Below are 14,224 nucleotides of genomic sequence, written 5' to 3'. Positions count from 1 at the left end.
GAAGGAAGGAAGGAAGGAAGGAAGGAAGGAAGGAAGGAAGGAAGGAAGGAAAGAGTTTTAAAAGATAATGAGAACAAGAGGTGTGGGAAATCACCCCCTTCTCTTTCAGTCACTGAGGTATTGTGCTCACAATCCCCTCTTAAAGCTAATATGAATAAAGTCACACTGGATAAGTTACCTGGATAATTGTGGAGAGCATAGACCAGATAACTTCAAAGAGAACTGGACAAGTGTCGTTGGGGAAGTGTGTATTTGTTCAGGAAATACTCTTGCACAGTAGTGAAAGGAGGTGTCTTCTGGAAAATGTTTTTTTGAAAAATCATTTTGCAATCCCTGCCTTATTTGCTTGCTCATCCAATGGTTATATTTTGTGAAATGAGATTACAGCTTGTCTTGATTTAAAAAAAAATGAACTTCAAACAAAAACAAGCAACCAAACAGAAACCTCTGATTTATTTGAACTTACTTTCTTAAATACCCTTTTTTTTCACCTTTCCTGACTGCCTTGTGCTGTTCATTTTATTTAATGTAATGTTGTTGTGCATCCTTTCACACTGGTGAAAAAATCCACACAAGGAGAGTAGARAGGGCTGTGTAAAGAGGAGCACTTACAGTGGTGGGATTCAAAACATAGGTGATCTGCGTGCATTTTTAATTTTGTAACATGATTGCATAGTATCAGAAATTCACACAGAACATAAACCCCACTTTTGGYTCATTTTATAGAAAAATGTTGAGCTTCAAAGGCTAGTGAACTGCACTTGTGTAAAAATAATAGCTTTGTAAGTGATAGAAGGATAGCTTGTAAACCTTTCTGAGGATGTTGCCCTCATATCAGAGGCATTAGTGAGAGTCTAGGAAATGCCTTTGTGAAAAATTAACACATCAGCCATCTCTCTAATGTGAATTTAGAAACAACTACATTTAAAGAAATGCAAATTAAATATTAAGGAAAATCTTTTGATGACATTCACAAAATACCAGGTCATGGAAGTGCTAACATAGACTGTTGACATTGTCAACCTCTAATTTACTCTAAGAATTCTGGATAATTATGTAATAAAGTAAATATTTTGTATGAATGTATTGCTTTCATTATTCCTTTCAGCTTGTCTTTCCCCAACTTCATACCTTATTTCTGACCCTAATGAAGGTTAAAAATTATCTCAGATATCTGACTTAACTAGATTTTGTCTTTGCTTCAAGCTTCTYACAAACATAGATGTATAAACAAAARAAGTTATAGACATATTGCTCTCCTGWTTTAGTTAGGAACCTCATTTGCAAGTGTGAGTAAAGACATAGTATTGCCAGTGGAAAACAGTGCCAAGTCTCCTAAGTTTTACTGATGTTTCTGATCCAATAAACTTTAAACAGAAAGCAAAACTGGATAAKGCATGAATCATGTGCAGTTTTAAAAAGTTTTTTTTGTAGACATCAAAATGTGGTAGGTGCTTTGAATACAAAAGATACCATCACATATTGTTGCATTTCACATTTCAAGTATTCCAATGTTTCACTGTAAAAACAAGCTCAGGTTCTCTTCTATATATAAAAAAAAGTTAGTGTTTTAATCAAGCTAGTTGAAGAAACTAACAGGTGTGGGTTTTGTGTGTTTGTTTTTTGTTTCTTCTAGCAGAATATTTTACATTCAAATCGGGGTCATAGTAGCAAGAAGAATAAGGGTCTGATGAGCGTGCATGTTGTAGTGTGTTAATTCCTTGTTAGTGCTTTAGAAAAGGCACAAAGGGAACACTGATTGTGGTGGAAGGCAAGCCTTGTTCTCTATTATGGCTGTTTCATTAGGGCCTCTGCATGAGGCCTAGCAATCCATTCAACGAGAGAACAAGTCTTTTTAATTTGAGCTCAAGGATCTTGTTTAGCAGGTCAGAAATCGTGCCTTGCAATTCCTAATTAACAAGCCATTAACTAGTCTGTTGTGAGATGCTCGTAATCTTGTCTAATTAAAATGCTATCAAGTTAATTCATAAATGTGGGAAAACTTAATGGTGGAATTTGCCTTTAGTTTTGTTTATAAATTCAGTAGTGAAGAGGAGGAGCTGGCTCTTACAGGGTTTTGATTAAGTTGACGTGCACTTGGTGTGAGTTGTTCGTTAACACAGCAGCTTTCAGCACACTTGGTCCACTTTATAGCCTTCCTCTATAGGAATAAAGCCCAACAAAGACAAGGACTGCTGCATGCATTGTTTTGCATATTTTACCGTGAATTACTGACAGGTTTTTTTTTTTTTCTTTTTTAACAACTTACTAAAGAGCCAAACATTTTTGAAGCTTATTCTGGTCTGTTCTTTTTTGGCCTTTCTCCAAATTAAAATAAAAAACATGTCAATCAAATGTAATAGAAGTTGCAAGGCTAAAATGAGATCCTTTTGCTGAATAAATTCTTTCTGTTTGTTTCTTTTGGGGGGCAGGAGGGTGCTTGTTTTGTTTTTGATGGAGTGGAGCCCTCACATTCCTCGCAGTCTGCTATAGAAAGACTCTGTAAATAGGTTTTGAAAAAAACCCAACTCTAAACAAATAGATTTAGAAGCTGTGTATGAATGATAAGGCTATTAGAGCTTGTCTGTTGTGTTACTGTACACTGGGCACAGTTTGTTGTGACTATTGCTAAATAGGATTTAGAGTTTCATTCAGCATCCCTTATTGAGGAAAATCCTAAAACACCACAACCTATACTACAGCAAGACACAGTTACTCCTGTGCATAAAAGAGCTTTTGCTTAATAGGGTTGAAAAAAATAGAGGTAGGCTGGGGAAGAACAGGAAATTACCTTTGTAAGACCCCAAAGCCAAAATACTTCCTGTGATGTCCGATGATTTTCAGGAAATTTTGTTTGACTAACACCAGGTTTAAATAATGAAGAGTACCAAGTGGTCATTGGAAATGATACAACCCATTACATTATTGATGACTTGGAGCCAGCCAGCAACTACACCTTCTATATTGTGGCTTACATGCCTCTGGGAGCCAGTCAGATGTCAGATCATGTGACTCAGCACACCCTTGAAGATGGTAAGAYAAATTATTTTGGTGAATGTGTTTATCTGCACCGAGTAGAATTGTGAAATCCATTGGCAGCACTTCTTGAGAGTCTCAAATTTCTACTGACAGAAGTGAGAATTCTGGATACCACTGTACAAGGCAGCCAGCTCATGAAAGGAATGAGAATAAAAAGACATTCTGACAGGGCAACAGTGTATATTACACAGAGTCTTTTTCTGTGTTGAAAGACATTTCATTAAATCATGTTAATAACTAATCTAAATCTTTAAGAATCCCTTGATGATGGGAATTTGACAGTAGCATAGGATTTAGTCTCTATGATTTTCTCTTGGGCRTCTGAAATGTGGATCAAGCCACACACCCAGGGCATCATTTGCAAATTTTGTGGGAAAATTGAAATAAAAATTTGCTATACCAAAAAAATGTAACCTTTTGCTTTGGATTTTTTTTGTGTCTATGTGCTCTTTTCAGTAGAATCAGAATTTTGTGGAAGACCCTGCTGACTTATTTTTGTGCGGTGATTTAATTAGTCTGAATATGGCAACAACAAACTGTTTAGTGTAGATCATTAGAACTGATTAATAAATTCTGACAGAGTTAAGCTTTGACAGCATGGAACATTGCCATTTCTGGTTGTCTGCCTGTCCCTTTGTCAGGAGTTAGATCCCTCTTTACAMATGCACCAAGTGTTCAGCAGGACAGGCTGTTGTCTGAGCTCTCGGCTGGAGCTGCTGCATTTCACCTGGACAGGCTGTGTGTCAGACCAGTCAGGTGCTGATTGCCTTTGGTTACTGCTGGCAGTAATAAGGAAGAAAATGTCAAAAGCATTAGACATAAAAAGTTTGCTTAGGTTGTGCTGCATGCAGCAGGTGAGAAGTGTGACAAGTGTCAAGTTATCGTTAAACAAGAATCTACAAAACTTGCTGGATTATTTAGTCTTGTATTACTGACACCTCGTTGTAGGCTGAGGTATCAGACTAAAATTTTCTGTCTTTTCCCTGAGCTAAAGATTTGTCTTTGCCTTTTTAGTTCCCTTGAGAGCTCCTGAGATCAGTTTGACGAGCAAGAGTCCTACAGATATTCTGATATCCTGGCTGCCAATTCCTGCGAAATACAGGAGGGGCCAGGTGGTGCTGTACCGTCTGTCCTTCCGCCTCAGCACTGAGACCAAAATCCAAGTGCTGGAGCTCCCCAGCTCTTTGGATGAGTATTTGCTCGAGGGTCTGGAACCCGACAGCGTTTACTTGGTTCGGATCACCGCTGCCACGAGGATTGGCTGGGGAGAGGCRTCGCTGTGGACCTCGCACCGAACTCCCAAAGCCACAAGTGTCAAAGGTTATTCTAAACATGTTTTGCACTGAACAACAATGCTTTTGGGGTTGTTGKKTTTTYTTTTTTWAATTTTCTTTTWAATTCAAATTATATAGAACAGAAGAAAATKAGTCTAAAAGCTAAAACATTTGAGCAGCTCACAAACATGTGCTAGAGTTTGCTGTACCATTTTGTTCAATGTAAACTGAACATTGCTGCAAACTGGGACACCACACATTAGCAGTGTGATGTGCTAATAAAGGATCTGAATTGATGAATGTATGTGTATGATTAAAAAAATGCACGTATGTTTTGAATATGCAAATTAATTTGATATTTAAGTCTAATTTGTTATACTTGAGCTTTGGATTTCATTATTATTCACCAATGTCATGCAGAAGAGCATTCAACTTTGCACAACGAGCTTGAAAACTGTAAAATTCAAATCTAAGTTTATTTCTTAGCTATAGTCCACATCATCCTGCTTTGTATTTAATTGAGTTTTGACTAATGTAGTGAATTATTAAAATTGAATAAGTGTGATATTATTGTTCATAATATTTACTCTGGCTCCATTTAAAACAGGAAGTAATTTTATAACTAACTTTGGAATTTTTTAATTTTTGCTTAAAGAAAACCGACTCATGAATTAAATTATTTATTTATTCAGATGCAGAATTGAAAACTGTTTCTATTCTGTTACATCCTAAATTAAGTTGTTGGATTTAGGTTATAGAAAGTCAGACATCATAAAAAAGAAATAATTATTTGAATACACTGATGAGTTAGAATCAAAGTCTTGAGTGAAGCTTGGACTGAGGGACATCCAGAATTTTGCATGAAAAATAGCCGTTTCAGGAACATAGGAATATGATATAAATCTATTTCTSTAACCCCAGCTCCCAAGTCTCCTGAGCTGCGTTTGGAGCCCATGAACTGCACAACCATCGCGGTGCAGTGGCACCAGGACTCTGAGGACACCGCAGCGGTCCAGGGATACAAACTCTACTACAAGGAGGAGGGGCAGCAGGAGAAYGGCCCAATTCTGCTGGATGCCAGMGACCTGGAATACACTGTCAGTGGCTTGGGTGAGTGGAGAAAATATTTCTCAACTSTTTTGGAAGACAGAGACAGCTTAAATCATCAGGCCTGTAAGGCAACAGTGTCAGGTTTGGTCCCAGCAAAAAGCTTTGCAAGCTTGGGAATAATCCTCTCGCAAAATATGTGTTGCATAACACTTAGATAACCTGATCTGGTAAACCTTGTGTAAGTTGGAAGGACACCCAACTACTTATCACAAGATACAGAGCTTACTAAACTTACTAGTAAATGACATATCTTTTTAACGTTCATTTTAATATACAGGGGTTTTTAACTTTTTTGTATTTAGGTCTGATCTAGGAAGAGTGAAAGATTAATACAAAACACCATAGTATCTCTGATATTTTTTRGCTTATTTCTCTCTTACTTGTAGTYTTYGTTCACAGTTRYACTGAAGCACTGCTTGTTCAACATAGAAGCAAGTTGTGCATGTTATAATCCTGCTAATATTTTTAGGGAATCCTGGTAAATATTTGCAGGACTGARCACAAATATTAGGACACAGAGCTTGCTGAGTCCCACTGGAGTCTTTCCATTGGTCACCTGACTCTGTTTCCTCCTGTAGCTCTTGCAGTGTGTATTACTACAGATGTGTTGGGGTCAGCCCTAGGTAGAAGGTACTTACATTTATATATAGAACTGAGAATTTCTTTCATCAAAATATGCCATCTACCATGTAATCAGCAAAAATAATATAGGACGTAGCACTTGCTGTTTGAAATGTGTTGAGATGATTTGCTTGGTGGTATTGTGGTGAATTAGTCTTGAYTAAGTTATCAAAGTTGACCTGGAGTCTTAACTAGGTCAAACGGCTTCTCAACTATGCTCAGAGAGTCTCATCTTTTGCATGCAGCTGAGATAGCTTTTTAGGGGAGATTTGAGAAGAGCATTCTGCTCTGTTAACTGGACAACTGACCATCTGTGGCCATTTCTAGCCAGAGCATCTGGCAGTGTCTGACTGTTTAACAGAGCTGCGAGACAAAAGAGCACTGGGGAGAAAGGTTGTGCTGTCTGTGTGTCCTAGGACAGAAATAAACCATTTTTTTTCTTTTTTATTCTGCAACACAAAGCTGTAATTTCAAAYACATGCAGACTTAATAACAATGTGATATACAAGATATGGATTTTCTCAGTACACTAGTACTCCTCAGATGTAAATACTGTTTTACAGAATTATATGAGAATGTATATTATCTCTGTGTTCTCGTTAGATTTTCTTTTTAGTAAGCATGTGACAGAAAAGTGAGTTTGGGAAATTACAGCTTTCGCATGGCCACGGTTAATTGAATTGCAAGAAGGAAGAATTCATGTTCTTGATTTAACTCTTCAGTCATGGGCACATGATGTGTGGAGTGTTTRTGCTTTATCATAAATCTCAGTATCTAAGTATGGTGACCAAAACATGATACGTTCCAGATAATCTGATTGCTGTAATTTATATTTCTCACGTCTACATAATTTGTGTTGCTGTAGGCTAGGTTCRTGGAAGAGTACTTTTTTCTAATAATTCCAGTAGAAGTCATCTCTTTTTTTATGGGATGTACTGAGTTATTTGAAGTGCATATCAAATATGAGAAGTTTTCCTATGTAAGTTTCCTTGCTTTTTTTTTTCTGTTTTGTTTGGGTTTTTTTTTTTTTTTTTTTTAGCATTTACAGTAAAAGGCATTCATCACTACATCTACAAAAGACTCAGCAGAGGAAAATTGATTAGGTCATGATTTTCCACTGCTAAGATGATGACTTAGGCTGCAGCTTGGAAAGTTCACACAGACTTCTCATAGTGATAGTGCATGTCTGACTGCTGTGTTTGCCCATTGCCAAACTGCCTGTCTGAGATACTTGGGCATGCTAAATYATTTCTTAGAGAGTAGTGCACAGCCAATCTTCTGCCTCTGGCAGCTGCACACCTTGAGAATATAGCAGGTGGAATTGTATGCAGTATGTAAACCCACAAAGGCTGGAGTCACAGCCACACATGAAAAAGGGATTGATTTGTTCATTTTTTAAATTTCTTGTGAATAATCTAAGTAATTTGGACCAGTGCATTTATTTATTTATGCATTTAAAAATAAAAAATATTGGTTATTAGGAAGTGGTCCTACCTGGTATAATTTGAGGTGAAACAAGGCAGTCGCTGCACTGGGTTTGTGACTAAGGTAAACTGATTCTTCATGAACTGGAGAGAGACTTTGAGGACTGATGTTCTGTCATCCATTTGCCTCTCCTGAGGACACTAAACTACTGATTTATTGACAGAGTCTTTAAAATAGATGTCTTCATTATGAGCTACAGGAATTAGTAGCATACTGCAAATGTGAAACTTGAAGGAGAAAGCATTCCCTGCTCTTTTGCRTGGTTAATAAACTGCAGATAGACTTCTAGTCACSTTTAGAGCAGGGTCAATGTCTGTCSATGGAGCTCTCTGCAKATTTGGTACAAATGCCAGTTGTGTAAGATCTGTGTATTTAAAACAAGAGTTCATGATAGTCTCTAATCAAAGAGAACATCAGCATTGTTATTACAAGCACTCTTGATTGCTTTGTTGTTGACAGCTTTGATATAATACTCTAAATGATTGCAAATGTCTGCAGGACTCAATGGAAGGATAATTATGATTGATAAAGCAGAATCATCAATGCTAGTGTGAAATAGATACAATGACTGAACATGAAATGTAGCAGTATGAGGATCATGCTGCATGGTTTTAGTCTCTGGTTGGTTCCTACCTTGTGTTCTGAGAAGTGACCTCCCTTACAGAAGTAAATCTACCCAGTCACWTCTGTTTATTTTTAAACTGGGTTATTTAACATGATAGTCAACACGTAAATAGAATTAAATGATCTAATCATTTATTTTCAAAATAAATATCCACAGTTTCACATAGACATTTGTTTGTGTTAAAGGTCTTTGCATTTATTTTTCAATAGCAGGCCATTTCCTAGTCTAGTGTAAAATTCCATTATCACTTGAATTTGCCACAGGAGCAAATGCCTTGGGTGCATACAATGCATTTTTGCCTCTATTTTTAGTGCTTCCTTTACTTCCTTCTGGTCAGAAATGTTTCCCTCACAGAAAGTCTTTCATTGCGAGACTTGATAAGTCTGCTGGTAGAGGTTCTGTTTCTGTAATGGTTCAGAATGTGTGTTCAGAAGTTGAAGTGCATTTTTCTGGTGGAAGAGTTTGTTGGGGAACCTTCTTCCTGTGCAATAGAGAGGGATTGGCAAAACTTGGAAGTTAAAACAAAGAGAGAATCCAGAGAAGCTCATCTCCCCTTTTAGATGTATTCAGATTATTTTTTCCAAAGAGTATTTTAAGCATGTGCATACACATCTGTGTCACCATGATATTGGTGTCTCTGCAGTGCTCAGTGGGGTGTTTGCCAGTCAGAGCTCACTGCATTTGCAGCTGTATCATTGGTAGAAAAGTGGAGCCTGAACAAGAAAGGCAATGACTCAGAAGAACCTATCTGAAGCTTATCTCAGAGGATAAAATCAAATTCAACTTCTTGGTTAGCAAACTCAAGAAAGCATGATCAGTTCTGATGCTCTAACATGACAACTGTTTTTCAAGCTGCCTGGAAATGTTCATCTCTGAATTTTGTTGTTCAGTTCTTATCATGCTGGTAATTAATTAAATGAATGCCACTGGTGATGGGGGTTTGCAGCATGTTCGTGTGCCTTTATCCTCCAAGCGTTCTATCCTAGGAGGAAGGGAGGAAAGCAAGAATTCACTCTGCTAATTCATGCTTCCCTGGCTGCTGTGTGGGGGCTGTGCCASCCTCAGTGCTGGCAGGTACACCGAGTCACACTTTGGTGACAAGGCAGACACGGGGTCTCAGTGAATGCACCCCAAACCCTGAGGCCAGGAGACATGGGCAGAAGTGTGCACACGCTCTGGAGTTACTCTTTTCTTTTTGCTGGCTGATGGTATCACAGTGCCTTCCTTCACACACATACCTTAGGGGATGGAAGAACAAGTCTGTTTGCTTTGGTGACAATGCCTGCAGCATGGGGAGCCTTTCCCTGGCCCCTCCAGGACTGCAGTGTTCTCTGCTGGGCACCGCTGGCTCCCCAGGGGTTGGGGCTGCAGGGGCACTTGGCAGAAGCTTCCAAGTGATTGGGTGGCCATGAAATGGAGAGGATCTGCAGAAAATAAACCATCAAATGGATAAATTGGTTGGTGATTCCTGAGAGGCTTAGAGACACTGCAAACTTTCTCTCTGGGAGTGCTTCTGTTCTGATGGGATCATCTAAACTGTTTAACATGAGGTGCTTCTCCTGTTATCCCAGTGTTACATTACCCAATGGCATTTTTCCCTGCCCCAATCTAGTACTTGAGGAAAAATAATTAGATTCTCTGAGACACGTGTGTGTGATGTACTCCAAAAAGTTTGGTCTGAATCAGAAAAGCTTCTCTGCCTGGAATCTCTTCTATGTTCTACCTCTTCCCAGTTACAGGGAAGAGAAATAAAGCAAAGAACATTTGCTGATGTTCCTTGACTTGGAAAATATTTCCAAGAATTCGTCACAGCCCAAATGACACAAAGGCACATTTTGTGGCCCTGCATGGCACTTCCCTTTGGAAAGGGAGCTTCTACCGAATAATTARCCAGTTACCTGCTACACTCAGGATTCCCCCAGAGACTTGGCCTTCAGTTGTTTAATCTCCCTGGGATCTATTKATATTGTGTTACAGCAATGACTGTAGCTAAGCTTTAGTCCAGGGCAGCAAAAATGACAAGGTCATTCAGCAGTCTATAAAAATTGAATAAGGGTGTGCAAGAAGAGTCAGGGCAAAGAATTTCTCCAGTTGAGCTGCCTGATGCGTGTCATGCAAGAGTCTCTTGCAATGGTTCTKTAAAAGTGCTTTAAAGTTTCATAAAGCATTTGAGAGGATGGTCGGATAGGACAGAGAAGTTTTCGTTTGCACCATATTGCAAATGAAYGTGCTGAAAAATGTAAGTTTAAAAAACTTAATGGTGTCTTTGACAGTGTTGATGCTATCTTTCTTAAGAACTGCAAATACTGAAGTATTGAGAAGGAACATCATGTGCTGTCCTTGTGTTGATGTAAATGTGTTTATTTCTGAAAGCTGGGGCTATCATTGCAGTTTTATCCCGTGCTTTGTTGGTATCAAAATGTAGTCTCACATACTTGTATCTGACTGAAAATTGTGTATATGGGAATTGGTACTACTTTTTCTGTATGAATTAGTATGGAATTTAGCTTGGAATACAAATTCAAGGAGCTAGGGATCCCTACAGTTTCGTGAAGTGATCTGAAAGAAATGCAGGTCTTTCTTGAGAAACACTCAATTTTAAAAAAATTCACTGTTAACTGTCCTCAAATTACATTAAAGAAAATATGATTTAGTATAACAGATACACTTTTTACTGCTTGAGGTATTTTACATCAGATCAGACACCCACAGTTAATGAAATGCTGATTTGACTAAAAGACAGCTCTGTTAAAAAAAAATCAGAAATTAGTTCTTAATAAAGATCAATGAGAAGCTCAGTTTTCTTGCTTGGAAAATTGGATGACAGCACTGTCTGCTGTATATGCTGTAGTAATTATATTTACATTGGTACATAGTGGAAAGTGTGTAATAGCTCAGTAGGTGACCAGGACAAATATTATCATTTATTTCCACTGTTTACAGCAGGGTCAGTCTAGTGTTTACTCATGCTGATTACATCCTTAAACTAAACCTCTTATCTGTCAATTCTCCTGATTGTGTGTAACTGCCTTGCTACTACTACTTATCAGCTAAAACATAAGGGATTTGCTGGGAGAGGGGGGAGGAATCAGTCAAATTGTGCAGGAATAAAACCAAAAGCCCTAAAAGTAAACTGGGTATGCTCAAAATCAACCTCTTCCTCAGCTGACTCWGACCCTTTCTCTTTCCCAGACGTGGCAGATTATGTGTGTTTGTAGTTAACAAACCCAAGCTCTTGCCCRGTGCTGCTATGATAGCACTTCTGTGGCACGTCAATAAACAAGAGACACACATTCCTTCCTTCATAATCGTGAAAGACAGATCTGTCACCACTCTAAAAGAGCCTGTCTTCTAAATGCAGACATGGCTTAGCTGCATATAATTTTTTCCTGTTTTTTCTTTCCTTTCAGGTTTTGAAAGATAGATTATAGACTAGAAGAGAGAATGGAGGGGGCTTAATTACACTGTAACTTTTTTACCTGTAAGATATCAAAGCAATTGCTGCTTTGATAAGCTTTCATCTCTTTTATATAAGGAACATACTGCATTTTACAGGCTGTAAATGTAAACAGAGATCAAGCTAGGTTTTCTGTTTTTTTGTGATTTACAAACTGTCACGAAATGTTTTATTTCCAGTGTGTCAATGCCACTAATTCCTCTGGGTCTGTTTGCAACAGAGAGCTCCCTTTAGGCTCAGATTTGCCATCCATGCTTGTGGAAGAGCAGGCTGAGTGGCAGAGGCAGAGGAGGCATCACACCTCTGTCCTGTGCAGCATTTCTGCTCTTGTTGGGCTGGGGGAATACTGGGAGGCTGCACAGTGCAAACACTGGCACGAGGTGAGCAAACACCGATTATTCCACACTCACCTGCTTGGCYGTGCCTTCCTCAAGGGAGGAAAACACTACCCTGCTGTCTTTAGGTGAWAAATCGATTCACTCAGGTTGTAAATTGAATTCTTACTGGGCAAAACTGAGGCTGGTGCTGGGCTCTGTGCCCTTTGTTGGAATTTATTGGCCTGGCATCCATTCAACAGCTGTGTCTTGGGTGAAGCTTTATTTAAGCACTCGCACACGACTGAGTGGGGATCCCAGATAAATATCAGCTTGTTCTGAGCACATTTGCTGGGGAGCAGCCAGTTAACTGTCAGCTGCTAATGCTGCATACCTTTCATGCAGTTCAAGCGATACATCTGTAAAAAGTTGTAATGCCTTCCTTCCTGTGTTGTTCTGCCATTATTTGTTTTGCTTTGTGCAGTATTGCAGATTTGTRTCATTATTGCATATTTTCACTTTATTTTTTGTTCTTTGTCATATATTTTCYATCAGAATTTAAATTTACCTCTATTTAAGAAATTCAATTTATGACTTTTWAAAAATCACATCACAGTTACTTTTRCYMRTRGTTTTTTTTTTTGAAAGTCAGTRTTGCTTTCATTTCATTTCTTCATTTCTAGTGGAAAGTTTTTATTAATGTTTAATATATTTGCCCATTTTAAATTATACCATCAAGCCTCTCTAGATTACCAATTTAGCCATTAATCAGCTTCAGTAGGTGATGGAATACTGACACTTGTAGCATCTGCAGTAGTAGCATAACTGTTTTTGGTGTTGATAAAAATGTTCTTTATGAGACACCCTTACGAAGAGGATTCTCCAGGCTTTCTTTGAATTATCTTCAGAGTCATGGAATGCCTCTAAAACTCATGGAAAACTATTAGTTTGTCAGCATGATAAGCACTTAATCTTGGGTCAGAAATGTTCATTCTTGCTCTCTTAATTAGGATCTTTCATAAACAGGTAGATTGTGTTTTGGATGGATTTTCTAACATATTTTCATGTAAYGTTCTGGAACGTGCTCTGGTGCACTTTGAACTCAGTTGTCTGGGAAAATAGTGCTGACATCCTCATTTAAACATGCTTTGACTTTTAACTTCCCAAGCTGGTGGCTCTGTAGAGGGGAAGGACACAGTGAGGGAGTAGATCCTCAAATGTAGAGTAAAGATTGAATGGACTGTACTTCAAAAAATCAAAATAGAGTGCTAAGACAAGTTAAGCCCTGCTCTAAAGAGATACTGTGAGCTGTCAGGATGAGGGAAGTGTCATTGTTTGGGACAATGCCTTTTAGCTGTGTTAAAGGTAATAATGTAAATATTCGGACTTTGTTAAGGCAACAGGRGAGATTTTATTCTATGTGCCCACTCCAGCAGCGTGAATGGTTTTGCCTCATTTTGGGAGACTTTTGTCTCTKTATCAGCTGTCCCCATAACTGAGTTGGATGCATGTTTTTCTCGGGGCATCAGATTAATTGTGTCACAACTTGAAGGACTGGAATCAAGGGTACTTCAAATCCTTCAAAGAGGGAGGAKAGATTTTTTGCACTCTGGCAAGATAATTTGCCCACCTGTAGTAAAGCAGAATGTGCTGTCTTCAGACCATTTAAAAGTAAACTTTTTGATGGTGGGAAAGCGATTAGAATCTTTCAGGAAATACTCTCTGCTGCTCTGTGTTCCTGGGATAGGAATTCCACTGTTTAGGGCTAAACCTGTGTGGGAATTCAGTTGGGAGATTGTGTCRTGTTGATTGAGTAACAGTTAGGATGCATGCAAATAGTGTTTCATTGTTCATTTGCTGGAGCTGAAGGTTAAAATTTGCTTTGTGAAAAGGACATATTGATCACTCCTTGCAACAAGAAAGTAGTAATTGACTTTAAATGAAAAGCCTCAGAGTTGTTTTTGAAATGTTTTTAAGTATTACAATGAATATGTAATAGATACATTTTGATAGCTGTAAAAGTGACCACTAAATAAAGACTTAATTTCTTGAAACTGGAAATTAAATTAAATGTRTACCTCCTGTTTAAAGCTAAAAATGGGCAAGCAAATAACGATGGCAGCAATAATCAGATAAATGATAAAGTTTCTTAAACAAAACAGCAAAATAAACCAAACCAAAGAACCCCAGAAAATGGAACTATAATGTACATTCCTGCTATGCAACCTTTTCTAGATTTAAACAGAACTTTAAATACCAGGTTTTGTTGGTTTTTTTTGTGGGTTTTTTTTTTTTTTTT

The 14,224-nt window shown here is 38.1% G+C and overlaps 1 protein-coding gene across 1 annotated transcript in view; it reads left to right on the top strand.

The window, feature by feature from the left end:
* PRTG (protogenin) overlaps positions 1 to 14,224 on the top strand; it is a 73,684-nt gene that overhangs the window by 32,743 nt on the left and 26,717 nt on the right. Inside the window, 3 exon segments of the mRNA XM_057372095.1 lie at positions 2,869 to 3,033; positions 4,054 to 4,359; positions 5,235 to 5,423. Of these exon segments, the coding sequence (XP_057228078.1) occupies positions 2,869 to 3,033; positions 4,054 to 4,359; positions 5,235 to 5,423 (660 nt within the window).

This window comes from Malurus melanocephalus, unplaced genomic scaffold (genome assembly GCF_030028575.1).
Source record: "Malurus melanocephalus ecotype Western Australia unplaced genomic scaffold, MMel_1.1 scaffold_163, whole genome shotgun sequence".
NCBI lineage: Eukaryota > Metazoa > Chordata > Aves > Passeriformes > Maluridae > Malurus > Malurus melanocephalus.
This window is presented reverse-complemented; position numbering and strand designations above follow the sequence as displayed.